This window comes from Strix aluco, chromosome 4, assembly GCF_031877795.1.
Source record: "Strix aluco isolate bStrAlu1 chromosome 4, bStrAlu1.hap1, whole genome shotgun sequence".
NCBI classification, from domain to species: domain Eukaryota; kingdom Metazoa; phylum Chordata; class Aves; order Strigiformes; family Strigidae; genus Strix; species Strix aluco.
The window spans coordinates 119,714,123-119,732,268 of record NC_133934.1 but is presented as its reverse complement, the minus strand read 5'-3'; the positions used below and the strand labels follow the sequence as shown (position 1 = coordinate 119,732,268).

The window sequence follows — 18,146 nt, the reverse complement described above, 5'->3', positions numbered from 1 at the left end:
CAGCTGAGACATAAACACTACCACAGCACGCAGGGGACTGAAAACTGTAATTTCCAACCAAAAAAATGGCACAGTCGAAGTTTATCCTGAACTAATAAAGCACTTCAGGAAAACACTTGACAGACTCTGGAAACAATGTTGTTTCTTTCTATTCATGGTAATATTCTTCCTCTAACATCCTCTTTGGCCTGTTCTCTCCCAAGAACATTAGACAAGAGTTCAGCACAATCAGCACTGAAGATGATGGTCCAACTGCCTGTTCGACTTTTCCATTCCTGTGATACCACTTACCATCTGCTGGATCCTGTGAAAGGTTTTCCCATGGAAACTGAAGGCCTGTTCAAACAAGACCTTGTCTTCCACTGTCCACTCATCTGGGAATGGAGTAAAGTTTGGCAGATCTGCCAAAGACTTCTCGATGTTGTGCTTGTGCCAGAATAGCATTCCAAGGGCCTAGAAATAACAAGGACACCAAGGGCTCAGTTGTAATCACAAGAAACATTATTATATGTATGCAAAGGGAGAGCAACAGCATTTTTCTCAGGTAACACGTTAGACAATTTTAATTCTCAGCTACATCAGACACTTTTCTGTGCACAAGAAATCCGGTATCTGACCCCCACCCTGCTAGGCTGCGAAGACCAAGTTTATCCAAACCACACAGGTAGTAAGAGAGTAGCAATACAGAGGAGGGAGAAGAAAATTGAAGAAAACACTCCAACTTTACTGATCATGGTATGCATCAAAGCTAAGCAAAGACTTGGGAAGACTACCTAAAAAACAGGCTGGACTAAAGGAAGCTTCTTGCCAGTGCCAAACTCCCCTTCATTTCCTGTGCAATTAGGAGGATGGTTTCATTGACTGGGGTTTAAGGTTGTTTAGGGGGCTCTTTTTAAGGGGGAGGGGGAAAAGGGGGAGAGGATGAGGGAAGAACTGGAAAAAGGAAAGGCAGAGAACATGCACAACCTTCATCGTTGCTAAGATGTCCCTGGCCCAAAGGAGGAACTAATCTCAATCATTTTAAGGGCTGGTCATTTGTTCAAGACACATCTTGTTTCTCTGTTGCAGCCTCTGGTTCTCAGTTCCAAAGACAAAGGGCATGCGCTGCACTTCACCACCTGCAAACCGTCCTCCCCCCACCATCTCTGAAATGCTCACTCACAGCCACCCCTCTCCCAGGGGTGTGCAGCCCCATGTGTTATGACACATCACTACATCTGGCATGCCAGTGACCACCACAAGTCATTTGGGGAAGGTCTGATGCTGCGGAGCTAGAAACCTGCCTTTCACAATGGCTGTAAAGTGAAAACAATCCCTAACATGCTGAGTAAAACATCAGAGTAACCTGCTCGTCATATGCAAACTCAGCGCAGGTTTCACAGCCACAGTTACCCTCATCTAGTAGTTTCACCCTGGCTGCTCAGAGCTACAAAATCCCTCCAAATTCGGGGTTTCCCCATTATGCTTTGCTATGCAAAACCCAGTTCCTTTATGGGATCTTGCTCGCCTGAGATTCTGCAGACAGTATGTGTATAAATATTAGTGTTATCCAAGATCTTGTCCTAACCCTACTGGCTTCTCAGTGCTGCCCAGGCACCCTCTCCTCCCTTTTGCCACCATGCAGAATAAGAAGTAGTCTTGGTTGCAGCACAATCACTGAAGATGTCACAGGAGCCACACAGCCACTTATCTCCATCCACTCTGGCAAGCATGGGGCCAAAGAAACTATTCTGCAGTCACAAAGGACCAAGTTTTCTCTCCCTGCCATCCCTTTCAGCTTCAGATATGAGCTGTACCAAATATCTCTGCTGAGAAAGCACAGGAAAAACAAGGAGGGAGACATTTTGGGAGGGCAGGGTAGTGTTAAATACCACTGAGGTGCTAGTGAGGGTTGAAGGGACAGCTGCTTACACAAAGCAGAAGGTAAACAAAAAGGTTTTCCTTACAGGCTTAACAGGAGCATAATATTCCTTCTCCACTCCATGCTGCCCTTGGAGAGCTCTGCGCTCATATACAGGTGAGCACACTGCTTTTCCAGCCTCATTTGTTGCAGTGTGTCTGACAGAGGCTGACAGGAGAGTGCAGCTCATGGCCAGACTTGCTGTTACGTTCCCAGAAGCCCGTGACTGCTACAGCTCCACACAACCACCTACCGCAGTTTGCCAACACTAGCTAAAGTGGGCTTGCCCTGACAGAGCTCACTCACCTGATGGAGCCTGCCCTTTGCCTGCCCTCGAGCTGGCGAGGCTGCAGGGACTGCCACCAGCACAGCCCCAAGCCTCCAGCCACCATCTCATAGCAGGAGAGCCAACAATAGGGCACTCAGCCGCAGACGAGGGGAGAGCAGGGCCGGAGGTATGGGAGCCACACGCGGCGCAGAGGCAGCCAGCTGGATGGAAAAGCTGCTGGGCAGAGGAGCACCAGCACACACCCCAGCCACCCTGCCGAACAGCTCGCCACTCCCTCCAACAAACTGGCATGTCTCAATCTGTGAAGGTAGGTTTTGGGCAGGGGGCACAGATGGAAGAACCGGAATCTCTGAGTGATGACTGTCAGCCAAGCCACCCATACAGGGGTCCAAAGAGACCGGCTGTTGGGGCGATGCACACGTGGGAAAGGGCTGCCTTGGTCAGCAAAGCCCAGAGACAGTGACCAAATGCTAAAGTGAGCTCTAACTGTCTTTCAGGGAGCTTGCATCAGCTTGTCCACAGTTACCCAGCCAACAGCAGCTCTAATGATACCTGCTGAAGAGTGTCCCTTGGTGACACAACAAATCATCCTGATTTGAAAGCCTTGACACTTAGCCCTATAATACAAAATGAGCACATGCCTTCTAGAGCAATACAAGATAGATCTTCTCCAGTTACTTCCTGAAAGTACCTAGCTTAGCTGTCTAGGAAATCCCAAAGGACCTGGGAAACATGTTTAACTCCACAGAATTATGCGAAAGTGCTATGGAAGGAATGAAAAAAATTTTTAGGAGATGCTTTTTTACAAGTTACTCAGCCACTTTACATCCTGGTGTGGTGAGTCCCACAACTTCTACTTCTGTACACAGAGGAGGGGAGAAAAAAGGGGAGAAAGACTTTGAGGAGTGAGTGGGAAGTCTGTATTTCCAGCATTAAAATGAATGCAAATCCGTTAGCCAAATCTAAGTTTTCCAAAACACAATAATTCAGTGGGTTTTTTTTATATCACAAGCTTCATTTTGATCAGTCTTCCAGACCAGTCTATACTTTCCAAACAACACTTCTCCACTAGAATAATGAAACCCATTTTTATTACCCTGAGACCATCTCTTTTGGCAAATATTACCCACAATATCCAATACTAGGATATACCCACCTCAAATGAAGTGAGCTACCACCCTTATTTTCATTTAAGGTCACAGCCTTTGGTGCTTTCATCTTCCTTTTATTGCTGTTCTCTGCACTCAGAAACTATAAATATCAAATCTGATCATTCCTGATTTTGCTGGAAATTTTGCTGGTTACCTCAACTTCAACGCCCCTGTTCCACAAGAAGTCTTTTTGAGCACGAGTATCAACCACTGAAAGTCTGACTCAAAGATGACAGCAGAGTCATTTAAATAGAAACACTTGCCCATCCAAATCATTGGTTTCTATGCTCATGACCTTTGTCTGAACAATTTCATAAACTTTCAAGTTTTCATAGAGTCCCTTTGTAGAGACAGTAAGTAATTTGCCAATACAGTAAGTCATGAGATTCCCCACCTTCCTTTTCCTTCCGGGCAAGTATTAGTGCATAAGGAAACTCCGCAGAATTCAGAAAAGCTTCCCAAGCACAGGTCTACTCATCTCCCCAGATGAGTGTTGAAATCGATGTTGGTTAATACAGGGAAGATTAGTACACAGTCCTAGACCATGTGGAGTAAAGGAGAGGTCCGCTCCTCAGGCCAGGATTTCCATCCCTAGGCTAAAGGCACTGGCTACCCTCAGGGACAGCTGGTGAAGTCATCCACTCCTACTGCAAAGGCATCCAAGGTGCCCATCTATGAAATGCAAAATGATTTGCAGCACAGTTTTGAGGTAAATAACTGTGGATATTGGTTTGCCTCAGAAACGCATATGATGGTTCAATAGCTCCTTAATAACTGCCAATACATCCATGAAGCAGAGGTGGAGCAGCCAACTGGAAACTGCAATGCAATCAGGCAGCTGTCCAAAGACAAGACAATTTCTTTAACATTGTTTAGGGGTTCTGAAAGTGTTCAAGCAGTAGTCATTGTAGGAAGCATAATACTCATGGCCAAACTCAGCTAGAAGTTACAATGGTTTTGTTTCTTCTTTTGACTCTTGGTGTAAAACTGGGGATGAACTCCATATCCCCAAGAACATAGGTTACTATTAGGAACAGCCAGTTTTGGGAGAAGTAGGAGAAGAGAAAACACAGACAATACAGGAGGGAAGAAGTAGTTCTAGGTAGTTACTTTAAGTCATGTTTTAATACCTGCTGAAAAAAAATTTAAAAAATAAAGTAAGTATTCAAAGGGTTGTTACCTGCTCCATATTGTATCCATGCTTCTCTTTAGCAATGGCAATATATTCGTCCACTGAAAAACAAAGAGAAGGCATAAAGAGCATTTCATATAATGATCTCATCTCCCCTTCCCCTTTCCAGTCGAAAACCCAGTCCTGCAGCTCTGACTTCAGTCATGGTCATTGCAGCCTCCAGAGAGAACTCTCATGAATAGCTGCTGTTCCCAACAATTCAGGAAAGGAAGGAAACAAAAGAAAATCAACAGACACCAGACAAACTGCTATGTATTTTCCTTAACAAGACTAAATGATGCAAGATATCCAATCCAGTACTTCTGAAACATGGCATATAGTATTTCATAACTTGTCCAACAAAGCTATAGACATGACTGTCTCAGCTACTTTTTTTTTTCCCCAATCCCCCCAAGCAGTTGTTTTCTTACAAACAAAATTCCCCAGACACAACCATACCTTCCAATACTGCCAGACTCCTAGTGTTGCACAACCACTGCAGACATCTTGGCAAATTTTTCAGCCCTTATGCCTCAGCAATTTTCAGCTTGGACCAAACCCCACCTATACGTATTATCAGGCCCCTAGGAGCTTTTAACCTTTACAATATGAAGATGCCCTAAGGAGTTATATTTTCTATAAATGGGACTAAAACGTCTCTTTCAGTATGAGTGACTGAGCTTACATTATATGCAACAGCACCCATTTGAGAGGGCTGGATTAAAGTCAGCACCGGTGGTGGCGTTCTGAAATCTGTGCCCTTGTGCTTGGTCATTATTAAATGCACTGTAATGATAACAACATCCTTGAAAAAAAAAAGCTAAAAGGTGAAACTCCTACTTCACCTAATGGAGTGGAAGATGCTGGAAGCATTGGTTGTCTGTAGGATCCCAACACGCAAGTACCCTGAAAGACTCAGAACTGGTACACACAGCCAGAATTCCTATTCTTCTACAAATTTTGGACTTCAAGGCAACTCACTTAACAATGAGCTCAAAAATCATTCCCCCTTCCTTTTCTGCAGATACCCAGGGAGGAATGCAAGCAAATTCCTCTGCTGAGCACCTGATTCATGGAGAAAATGTGCAGCACCTCTGGAAGGAAATGGTTCTGCGTGCACTGCAGCTAAGGAAGACACATTTCCCACTCTTTGGGCCCCATAATTAACTTCAGCTCTCAAATGTGCTTCTCCCATATTTCCTGCAAGAACTCTTGCATGAAGTCTTTGGTGACTAATGGCATGGCATTTCTTAAAAGCCTTTTCTTCAAGCCGGGACACTCCTCAATTCTTCCTTCAGCTGAGCAAACTAAGGAATAAACTCAAAAGGTATTGGGAAAACAGAGAGAATCGATCAGAAAATGCTCAGCAGGAGAGCACCAGCCTCTTATTTTCAGCCTGTCATCAATACAAAGAAATTAAATCTAGATACTAAAAGCAGACATCCCATCATACTAGGCCATATGACATGCTATATCAGTGCTAGCCCTTCATTTGGAAAGGAGATGCATTAGTTAATTTTCACAAAAAGGTGTTGCAAAAAAGGGCTTTGTTAAACGCCATGGAAAAGTCCATGAGAATATTAGTACAGCCACATGTTGCTCCAGAAGAGCATGCAGTAAATACAGGCACAGTTCCACATTAGCAAGGACACTCCATAAGGTTCTTGCTCTTCTAAGCTCCCACCTGCATACAATGGGGGCTCCCAAGGGCCTGATGAACCTGTTCGTTGGACCACATTCTGGACACATTCAGTAAAAGTTTTATTAGCCCTTTGGAGAAAGGTGTAGTCACAACCGTTCATTTACACCCCTGCAGCACAAACGCATCTACTTATCCAAGTCAACAAATTGTTTCTAAGAAGATCAGTAACAAGTGGCATTCCTCAGGGGTCAGTATCGGGACCAGTGCTCTTTAACATCTCTGTTGGCAACGTAGACAGTGGGATCGGGTGCACCCTCAGCAAGTTTGCCAACGACACCAAGCTGCGTGGTGCGGTCAACACGCTGGAGGGAAGGGATGTGCCATCCAGAGGGACCTGGACAGGCTGGAGAGGTGGGCCCGTGCAAACCTCATGAAGTTCAACAAGGCCAAGTGCAAGGTCCTGCACATGGGTCGGGGCAATCCCAAGCACAAATACAGGCTGGGCAGAGAATGGACTGAGAGCAGTCCTCAGGAGGAGGACTTGGGGGTATGAGTGGATGGAAAACTGACTATGAGCCAGCAATGTGCACTCACAGCCCAAAAAGCCAACTGTATCCTGGGCTACATCAAGAGAAGTGTGGCCAGCAGGTTGAGGGAGGTGATTTTCCCCCCTCTACTCCACCCTCATGAGACCCCACCTGGATTACTGTGTCCAGCTCTGGGGCCCCCAACATAAGGACATGGACCTGTTGGAACAGGTCCAGAGGAGGCCATGAAGATAATCAGGGGGCTGAAGCACCTCCCTTATGAGGACAGGCTGAGAGAGTTGGGGTTGTTCAGCCTGGAGAAGAGAGGGCTCTGGGGAGACCTTGTAGTGGCCTTCCAGTACCTAAAGGGGACGTACAGGAAAGCTGGGGAGGGACTCTTTATCAGGGAGTGTAGTGATAGGATGAGGGGTAACTGTTTTAAACTAAAAGAGGGTAGATTTAGATTAGATATAAAGGGATAAATTCTTTACTGTGAGGGTGGTGAGACACTGGAACAGGTTGCCCAGAAAAGTTGTGGCTGCCCCCTCCCTGGCAGTGCTCAAGGCCAGGTTGGACAGGGCTTTGAGCAACCTGGTCTAGCGGACGGTGGCCCCTGCCACCCCAAGGATGACCCCTTCCAACCCAAACCATTCTATGGCCATGCTGAACACGGATGAAAACCATCCCTTCTTGCATGCAACTTTTTTTTGCACAAGGCAAACATAGTAATATAGTTGCACAGACGGTGGAGGTAATGGCACAGTGACAGAAACAGGCTGAAATCGCTGCATTGCCTAATAGAACATCCTGAGGGTTACCAAATGTTAGGAACCTCGGAAATCAGCTTTGCCATGGAACAAAAAAAAAATCAACTTGCAGAACCACACCTCAAGGGGAGAACATGATCAAGGAGGATGACATGGGGGAAATGGGGACAGAGAAGGGAACTGCCTTCTCCCTACACACCATCCCTTCCCTCCACACACCAAACAGGGCAGGGAACATCAGTAGGATGCAGACAGAAGGGAGACTTCACATGCTTCCAGACTTTATAACCACACCAAAAACTGCCAGGAAACCCAAGTGCAGCATTCTCCTGTACTTCAGCTAAACGCTCACGGCTTCCTTAGGACAGGTATTGCACATGCAGTGTTATATATTTTGTCAAAGGGGGAGGGAAAGGAGTTGAATTCTCTGAAGTCCAAGGCTGAATTAAGCTCTTGAATGCTAAGTACTCCTGCATTAACTAGCTTGCTTTCACTGTGGAAAGATCTATAGTTCCTGATTTGACTTCAGCATCTTATCCTTTAATATATACAGAGAAGAGATGAGGTCGTTCTCCTTTCCAGCAAATTACCTTTCTTATGCCAGATGCTATAAGCAATGAAAACATACTTACTCCCCCTTGCTTCCCACCCCCCCAAAAAATCATTACAGCATTTTCTCTCCTGAGCAAGAACATTAGCAAGGTCCCCACATATCAATATCAATAGGATTTCTCTCAAATCAAGTCAATACACCACAGAGCCAAACAGTAGACTATGAGTGATCAGACACCATGAAAGGAGGCAGGATGCTTTTCTTGTCAGTGGGGTCTGCAACACCTCAGTGTTACATGTCATTGTTACAGTGGAGGAAAAGAAAAATAAGAAAAAAGCAGTAAGGCTTTTTTCCAACCATGAGCACATAGCAATGCTCCTTCTATACACTAAACAAGTGTTTGTGGATGAAGGAAGAACAAGTAGTACACCATCATACTCTACTCTTGGCTTGTTCCCTGCCTGCCTACTAACAATCTAGCCCATTTTGCTTGTAATTTCTTGGTTAATTGCGGGCTCACTCGCTTTGATGCTTGCACCATCTGAGAGGTATGACAGTCCCTTGAGCAATCCTTCTGACTGCTCTTTCTTTACCATCCCCCTCCACATGAATTGAGCAAGAAAGAGCATGGCACCAGCTGAGTCACAGGATCCCTTTAGTCTCCCATACCAGTAGAGCCTGGAATTGCTACAAGCTTAATGCTTCACATGCCACACCAGATAAATAAGTGCCCTCTTCCATCTCTGCCTTCCCCACACACCTCTAGCAAGCCCAGGGCAGCGGGCACGTGAAATTCTGCTCCACCGCATTTCAGTGGCGTTCAGTCACGCTCAGCATGTAACCCAGCAATCTGTTTAGACATCAGAGTTCAGAGCCAGAGGAGCCTGTGGCAAAGCCCTGCTTACACCAGAAGAGACAGTTTGCAAGCACAGCTCTTAGCCACTTCGCAGAAGAGAATAAACAAGTGCAAAACAATCCCATCCCATTTCCCCCAGCATAAACTATACCACCATGTACACTCTACAAGCATAACTTTTCCGTGAACAGACAACAGCAGACAAGAGCATCCTCCCCTCCCATCCAACCCACTTCTACATGCCAGAACGACATTTCAGCACAGACCAGGCCAAAAATACAATGATACTTGCATAGACAGTTGTGCAACACGGGAGATGCATTGCTCCTGTGAAGGCTCTTGTTGCTACTAGAAACCAGATGGGGGGAGGGACAGAAAAGAGAATCAAACTGGTATTTCTTTACTTATTTGGCTATATTTCTTCTCCTGCATGCATTTTTAGCTGTGTGGGGGTGAGCAGGACCCCCCCTGTCCGTCCCACACCCAAAATGGAGTCAACACAGGCCCAAAGTGTACTCCCCTACAGGGAGTCATGCTCAGGAAGGCAGAAGCAGCACAAAAAGGTGGGGACACAGAGGGAACAGAGCCCCACATACACATTGTCAACAAAGAGCACAGAGTGTTCAGATGCTAAAAAGCACCTCTCCCTAATACAAGAAGCGATGTCTACAATGAAATGACCAAAGGACCCCGTGTGTAGCACTAACAGCCAAAGAGATAAGGGAAATGGAAAGGAGTGAGAAAGGAATCAGAGAAAGATGCATCCCCTCCCTGCCATCTAGGGAGGAGAGTTTGACCAAAATGGTGCCATCAACTGCCTGAATTTTGTGGTCTTACCTCCAGCCATCTCTCTCATACACCCTTTTCTTCTGCTTAACTATCTTCCAGAAAGAATTCCTCAATAGAGGCAAAAGAAAGGGGACCCTCTTGGCTGACAGAGGGAAAGAGAGACAAGAGAAAACAACTGCATTGCTGATTTTCAGCCCTGCATCCTAGAACAGTGAATTGAGAGATGTAAAACAGGAGCATTAGTTTCAGAAGGGTAGGAGAACTCTGAAAAGAAAAATGCCTGAAAGCAATGACTCCCCTCATCACCATTCGATCAGATTAAATGATCTCTCCAAGTGGGTCTTTCAGGAGAATTTCTCCCCCCTACCCAAATTGCTTCTTAGTGACCCCACAGGCATTGCATTATGTTTAGTGGACTCAGTGACCCCAATGAGGGTTTGCAGCAGAAGTGAGTGTGCTAAAGCCTATAGCAAGCAACAGGAATGCAGAGGTAGAGCTGTTGCTGCAACCTCAGTTCACCCCTATTACTGGGGTACTGCAGGAGCTCTGAACACTTTGCATATTACGTGATGCAATACCCTGACAGAACAGGGTGAAATGAGGACAAAAGCAACAGCCTTCACAGCCTCAGTAATGTGCTTCACAGGGTTTGATCAATGCTGGAACCTGCGAGGAATTCTGGATGTTGCTGTATATCTCCCCCTCCCCTCCATCTCCCTTGATAACAGGAAAAAAAAGTCAAGACCCAGAACAAGTCAATGTTGTATAAAGAAAATAAGGAGCATGGATTAGACACATACATGTGAAATTCTTCCAAATTTCAAAACACAATTATGATGGTACACAAACAACTAAGCACAGTTTTTGCCTTGGCTATAAAAATGAGCAGCTGCATTGCTGTCCCACCACCCTTGCAGCATCAGTGGAACAATCCTGCCACCTCGTGGTCCCAGCACAGGAGAGGAAGCTGCAAAAAGCAGTTTGGACAAGTATCTCACTAAAGCCAGCTGCAAAAGGAGGCAGAGGGGAGCAGAGATCAAAGCAAGTGGCTTGACCACTTTTTCTGGGCAGAATCACTTAAAAGAAAATAAGACCCGCCTCTTTAAAAGGGTCTTCTGCCTTGAAAAAGCTATTTCCTCTTCATGGCAAGACATAATGTGTGTCACAGGCAAGAGTGGAGCAGAGAGCCAGAGCACAGGCATGTTTTGTGGCCGGTCCTGCACCCATCTGGGCAGGCATACAGCCTCATTTAACACTGCTTCTAGGAACAGAGCGCACTAGTTACACAGACACAAGGGTTACTTAAAAAGAAAAAAATCACTTCATGCAACTGAAGGCACAATAGGATTTAGGCCTTAACTCCACTGCGTCTGCAGCAGGTGAGGAGTAAGTCTGGATGCAACTACAAGGCAAAGGAAAAAAAAAAAAAAAAAAAAATCAACCTTATCCCGGGGAAGTTTACTTGAACAGGAGCAAGAGAAAATACCCTGCAGTGGGGCAGGGTACCTTGAGTCACAAGACTCCACAGTGTATCTCAACCTCCCACCCACTTAGCTCCCTGTAGCTCAGATTTTACTTGTATTACATCTCTTGCCCCTGTATCAAGGCCCATAGGGTGCCATTGCATTAGAAGTCTCCTTCGACGGCAGGACCAGGTTAAGCACCCCTAGCCTCCAGCCACCTCCTTCCACCCAAGAGCATAAATATTTGCCTGGGCCCCAAGGGAACCAGACTGGGAAACTGTTCCACCTGAAAAACAACCAACCCTCTCCTGCTGCATTAGCTCCCTCACCCAAGCAACAGTGAAGCTGTACAAGCACTGAGTGGTGGAAGTATAGAGATGCTCTCACCTACCAGGAGGAGCAGTCCCAAACCCTCCTATTGCCAGCCCTAGCTACACAGGCTGTCACCTTCTCCTGAACTAGCTCTGGAGCCACTCAAGGCACTGAACAGCTGACCACCACCAAAGGAGCATGTTATTCATAAACCAAACAGTTTTACACTTTTTATATGGTTGTATACCATACAGAAATCACTTTGGTGGGAGGTTACACAAGCCTGAGAAGAGACAAGCCCTCCTAGTTCCCGCGATGGATAAGGCTAGCTCAGCCAAAAGCGCAACTCATTCCTTGCCCCAGCACAGCACAGTGGCAAGGGATGAGCAGGCAGGCAGGGACAGGCATGGCTACGTCAACTAGCACTGGTGAGGAAAGAGTTGCTCATGGAACCACACCTGGAGCCTGAAAACGGCAGCCTCAGAGAGCATAAAACAAGGAATAAAACGGGAGTGCCCCATCGCTGGGACATCTGTCCCTCTAAAAGCTCTGACATACCAAAAGCTGCCTTTCTCACACAATGGCAACCAGTCACCACCCAAGCAGTGCACACTAGTAAGTTAGAAAAGAAATACAGTATCCCCCCCCCCCCCCACTTTTTTTTAATGCTGCTCTTTGCATGGCCTGCATCTAAGGGCAAGTCCAAAGTTGAAGCTCCAGTGATGCTTAAAGACCTGACTCATCTGCCTTTAATTTTTGCTATACCAGCAAGAAGGTTGTACTGCAGACACAGGTGTACTGACAAACCCAGCATAGTTTTTGCAGCTTGACAAAGCTATTTAAACTGTTTACCAGAAAAGGCCTTTTGCTAGTAGACATGTTACTTCTAAGGCTTTTACCAACATATGCTTATTCCTAAAGTTGAACCCTCAGCTGACACTATCACATGAATAAAAGTCTCAACACACTGTGCATATGTGTGGGCAGTGTATTAATGAGGACCACCACAATGAAAGCCAGCTGGCTGATGCTCTCTTGCCCCTCTTGCTCTCTGATGCTGCTGCTGTTCTCCCTCAGAAAGGCCATGTGGATGCCCCGTGTAAGGATATCCATGGAGGACCCTCTGGGAAGAAAGACTGATTCTTATACGTCCATCACATTTAAGCTTCAGGCAGAAATTTACTCTGCCATAGCACTGAACGACACTTTACCGGGGGAATGGCACAGGCTTCAGGATCTACAGGCCCTAGGTACCCCAGATGTCTCTGTACATACCACAGAAGAGAAGAGGACAAGGGAGATCTGGCAGGGCAGTAGTAAAGAGGAAACACTACCTCTGGGACCTAGCACAGCATAGGCAGCGCCACATCAGATCACCCCGGGACCTAATCTGTGACCATACAGGATGTGAGCATGGCTATCATTCAGCAGTGCAAACCTGATCCTAAATCAGACCTAGGCACTGGACTGTATTAAATGTAACTAGCCAGAGCACTTGATACCAGGTTTGGAGCCCATGTAAGAACATAAAACCAGTGCACATTAGCTTCTTCCAGAGAGGGAATGCTCGTTCCCACATATGACCTTCCAAGACACAGACAGGAAGTTACAGACAGGATAAATGCACAGAACACGCATCCTAACAAAGTGAGTTTAGAGCAGAACAGCTCTTTGCATTATTCAGCACAGTGCTCTCAATTCAGTCTGAGAAGCCCTAAAGCCAGATTTATTCTGCTGTCAAATCGTGGCTTGAGTTAACTCTACTGAGAGGTTATAGCCTTGGATTATATACTTCAACTACAGGCAGCAACATGCCAAAGCAATGCAAGTAGCAACATTATCAATACAGTTGTGACAAGGGGTAGAATATTTTAAAAATTATTTGATCAGACGGTTCAATGCAGGAGATGGTAACTTGGATTGGAAGAAACCTCCCTCACACAGATTTTCTTATGGAAATTATTATTTTTTGCACTCCTTGAAAACACCTGATCTAGTATACCCTTTTCAAAAGCCAGATTTACCAATTCAGAAAAATAAGTTTGACACACAGAGATGACACTCAGCATGGAAGACCACAGATGCAGACTACTAGCAGCCTGATACAAGGCCTCCACACTCTACATAGGAACATTCTCAGCTCTTCAACCATGTCACACTATATATGCTGAAATTCTTGGTCTGCAAAACAGTCAGCACAGACTACCATAAAGCTTGGTCAAACAACCTGCTGTCAACCAGCTTCAGAAGCTATCAAGGAATATCCAGACTCAAAGCCCTCTGAAGAGGGTGAAACCTTTCACAAGGTCCATTTTCCACCCTCCAGAAGATTTTGAAAACTCCTGTTTAAACCAGAACTGTTATATTCTCTGTATCAGAGCCAGGCTTCCTGAACAGCATGGGTAACTCCACTTCCCCACATCACGGGGTCTTTGTGCAGCATGAGGGCACACACACAAGAGTATGCTGGAGCAGAAGAGCCATCAGGTTAAATTACAGCTCATTATTATTGTTACTGATAATAAAGCCTGTGACAAGAGCGTAGAAGTCATGCTGACCCCCTTTATAATGGGTACAAAAGCAAAAGAAACGATCAATTTGTCCCCTAGCCACCTCCTTGAAGGATGTCACTTGGGCAGAAAGGAAGCATCAGGCAAACCAGCAGGCAGTGAAAGGAAGTAGACAAGTCAGAGTCACACAGAGGAGCTGCCCCCAGCAGATGTGCTGAGAGACAGGAGCTGCTCACTGAGGGGAGAGAACCTCCATCTGTAATTACCCACATCCAGCTCCTCAGCAGGTGGAACAGGAGAACCCCATGAACCTGAATGGTGAGTGGTCAGGTCATAAAAGCACCACATACTATTTCAGTTATTTTTTTACAGTCAGCCCCCTCACTTCCAAACCCAGCTATATGAGTAACATAATAGCCTCAGCAACCCAGGCGGCCTCTGTGTTCATGAACAAGTTGCATGAAAATTGCTTCCAGCAAAATTAGATGAAGAATGATAGAGACTACGTGAAGGCAGCTTGGTGTTGGAGAGGAACTAATCCTTTAGTTGTATTTTCTGAAGCACTATACTGGAATGCTTTTATTCCTTCTACATCTACAGTTAAAAACCTATTTTCAGATGTTTGGGGCTGGCCCCTTCTAAGAAAGCAAGAGCCTTCCCACAACCTCATTCATTGCACTACTGCACCTGGGTGCTAAGAACGAAAAAAACTAGGTCTCAAACTTCCTTTGAAAGACTCCATTTTCCTCACTTTCATATCAGCAGGATGTGAGCAAGTTAGCAGGAAGAACAACGAAGACAAGACAAACACTTCCAATGGACAGAGGGCTGCACAACCTAAAGAGAACAGCTTATCTCGAGAGCTGCCGTGGCTCTGCCCCCCAGCTGTCTGCCTCATTCCGCTCCCAAAAGTTCCTATTCCTGCTTCCTGCAGGAACAGTTTGGCTTCTTGATAAGCAGCTGCTTAATCACTTAATGCAGCCATGAACTAAAGCGGCTGCTACAGGTTAAGGTGCAGTGGTTCAGTAAATTCCTGGTATCTTACCCCACACATGAGAACCAGGGCAATAAAAAGAGGTTTAGATGAAAAGCCCTTTCTCTACTGAAGATCAGAAGCTACCTGTGGACAAACTCATACAGATTGCCCTACTGTAGTCAGGCCAGCCTTTGGGAGACACTAACTACATCCATTCTTGCACTTGTTTACTTCCTACAGGTCTGAAACCAAAAAAGTGCAAAGGAATTATTTTGATCCCTCCAAGAAGTCCCTGCAGAAAGACAGCGAGCTTACACAGTCAGATCTTGGACAACATAATATTTATAGTAGCTTCTAAATCAAAGTATCAGCATTATGTTGACAGATATTAAGGTATTCAAAAATACATAAAAAATAAGTCAGTTTAGGAAAAAAAAAAATCAACTTTCAGATTCACACAGCACTTGCTGAAACTTGGATTGCATACAGGCCTTCAGCCTTCGAGGCTGATCCTAAGAGACTGAGCAGAAAAGCCTATGATAAACCAAGGTCACTAACTAGACCTTGGAGCATCAGTGGTAGGTGGTCACAGCTTTTAGCCAGAATTTAGAAGCCCAATCCTTACTGAGAAGTTATTATGTATTGCTACTACCCTACCATTATATGAATCTGCATGAGAAGCAGATGATCAGGAAAGTAACTTAACACGAAGAGCAAAAATAAGAGTACAGGAAAAATAACTACTGGGAGTGGTTCCTAATTAGAGCAAATAATGCCACAGCAAACACTTTATGGTGAGGGAAGTTCTGGCACATGTCCTTGAGAAAGCCTATCTGCTCTGCCTCCTGCATGAACACCTCTGTAAAGGTCACACTCAGCAGCACACTCATCACAGCAAGCTGTTACGGCCATGACCTCCTCAAGCATTCCCCAGTGAAGGACATATCCCACAAGAGCTCCTCCCTCCCTGCACAGAGCTCCTATCACATCCCTATAAACACGCACTTGCTGGTGCATTTGCTGACTAACCTTCTTCTAAGGAGAAAAAAAAAATTAAAAAATAGCTACCCTCCAGTTCACTGATCCTTCTTATTTTTCCCCTCACAGCTATAGTAAGGGACAAGAGGTCAGGAAAAAAGACCTAGTTCTCTGAAATGCTCCGAGGCTGCCATTCCCACCAAGACCAAGCAAGACTGGAGCGCACTCAGCCCGTCCCAGGGCTGGGTCCAAGCAGCACAAAGTAGCTGCAGCCTGCTAGTTCTCGTCATACTGGTCCTACAACTCACACAGCGCCTATCAGGCTGGCTAAGACTTCTCCCAAATGTATTTCAGATGAAGGCTCCCTGCCAGGGTAACTCTCAACACAGCTATCATCACTCCATTACATCCACATCATCCTGTCTCTAAACTTCGGGAAAAAAGCTTCTTCCTAGCGCCAGCACTAGTTCAATCCGCACAGGAGTGTCAGTCGGCATTTTCAAACTGGGTCATCTCAACAGGTTCGGAGAAGGCCTGTTTCACACTGCAGTAAAAAGGAGGAACAAACAGGTGGCAGGAGAGAACAAGGCACATGAAGAAACTGGTGACTGCTCCCCCACTCCCAGCACAGCAGCAAAAATTCCTCCAGGATAACACAGCTACCTTAGATAAGACATCCTCTTCCTGGATACTCTCCAACACATTCTTTCCTTCAGGTTTTTTGTTTGTGGGTTGGGTTTTTTTTTTAAAAACAAACAAACAAAAAACCTAATCCACAATCCACTGCACCTTGGGTGATATCCATCCCAAACACACACCCTAGTTCTTTCAAACCAAATTGCCTTCCTGGCTCCAATACAAACCACTGCTGTGAAAGGGTTAAAATCTCAATTTAAATATGCATTCAGTATCCAGAAATATCAACCTGCAGCAACAATGATGAAAGGGCTGCTCTGAGATTTCCACACAGCATTGCAACAGCAACTAGCACAGCAGATGACAAACAAAGAGGAAACTGCAGCTAAGTTTGAGGCAACTCAGCCATTTCTGGGATACACCCATAGCCTTTGAAGCCTGGTATCTTCTTTTTGCTGTTCACAATATTGTTACTATAAGCATCAGAAGGTGCCTCAGCTAAAATGAAAAACTGCATCCCTTCACCTTCATCTTTTGAGCATTTCCTGAAGTGCAGCAACTGCAGCTGCTGGGAGAAGTGGCCATGACTGTATTATTTCTACAGCTGAACTCAAGCAGAATCTCAAATTAAACACCAGTTCTCTCATTTTTGAATTCACGGAGTTGTATTCTTCAGCTACTGTATTTGCATCCAGGCTTCACAGCTGCCAGGTTCACCGCATAATATGAAATTTGGATTAGGGATAAACATAAACCCAACTCTGCTTTTCCATTAACCTTTTTTGCTGTCACTGGGACAGCCAACAAACTGGTATTTCTAGGGAAGGAGTGCATACAAACAGCAAGATCCTAAGTTGGTTGGGGCTTTTTGCTATTTTCACTTCAGTGACAAAAGGTAAGCACCTAGCTTCAGGCAACATAACCCCTGAGGTCCACCCCTCAGAGACCTGGAAGTTTTTGCTCTACCTGACAGCTATTTTTAAGGCCAACACTTTTCCTACTACCAAAAAAAACCACTTCAACAAAATAAACCTCAGACACAAACAAGCAGAAAAACCCCAAACAAGAAAAGCACAATACATATCCACTCCTTTCAAGACCTCCCACAGCACTTAGCCAGCCACAAAAAAAAAAAAGTATGAGCTCAGCTAAGAGTTCAATAATACGTTTTTCTCTCTGGTGGCAAAGCCTAAGCAGCTCCCACTCTCCCATTCCTGTCCAAGGTGGCTGCACTCTCACTGAGCACCAATGCAACCTTTCATGGGGTTGTGTTATAAACCAGGTCACAGAAACGATAGGGGTTGGAGAGGAGAGGGGACCAAAAATAAAACCACAATTCCAACTGTTTCAAGGATCCTGTTTATAGCATGATGGAGAAGAGGGACTTAAAAAGCAGCTATGCTGATGCTGAATACAAACCAGACTACATCCTCTCCCTCACTGCGGCTGCCTGGGGAGGGGTGCCTCTCGCATACCTCTGAAGCATTAATCCCATCCATTTTAAATGCATCCTGTTAAATAGGGGCTTCATGTTCTACAAGGGAGATTTTAAAGATAACACTTTCCCCAGTCTACTCCCTCTCATTTGCGGTTTTCCACTCACATTTACTTATTGCTAGGGAACCC

The 18,146-nt window shown here is 45.4% G+C and overlaps 1 protein-coding gene across 2 annotated transcripts in view; it reads right to left on the bottom strand.

The window, feature by feature from the left end:
• RCOR1 (REST corepressor 1) overlaps positions 1 to 18,146 on the bottom strand; it is an 88,744-nt gene that overhangs the window by 20,063 nt on the left and 50,535 nt on the right. For both annotated transcript variants that reach the window (XM_074825146.1, XM_074825147.1), the window contains 2 exons: positions 4,521 to 4,573; positions 292 to 453 (listed from right to left, as the gene is read on the bottom strand). In XM_074825146.1, the coding sequence (XP_074681247.1) occupies positions 292 to 453; positions 4,521 to 4,573 (215 nt within the window). The remainder of the gene's footprint in view (positions 1 to 291; positions 454 to 4,520; positions 4,574 to 18,146) is intronic.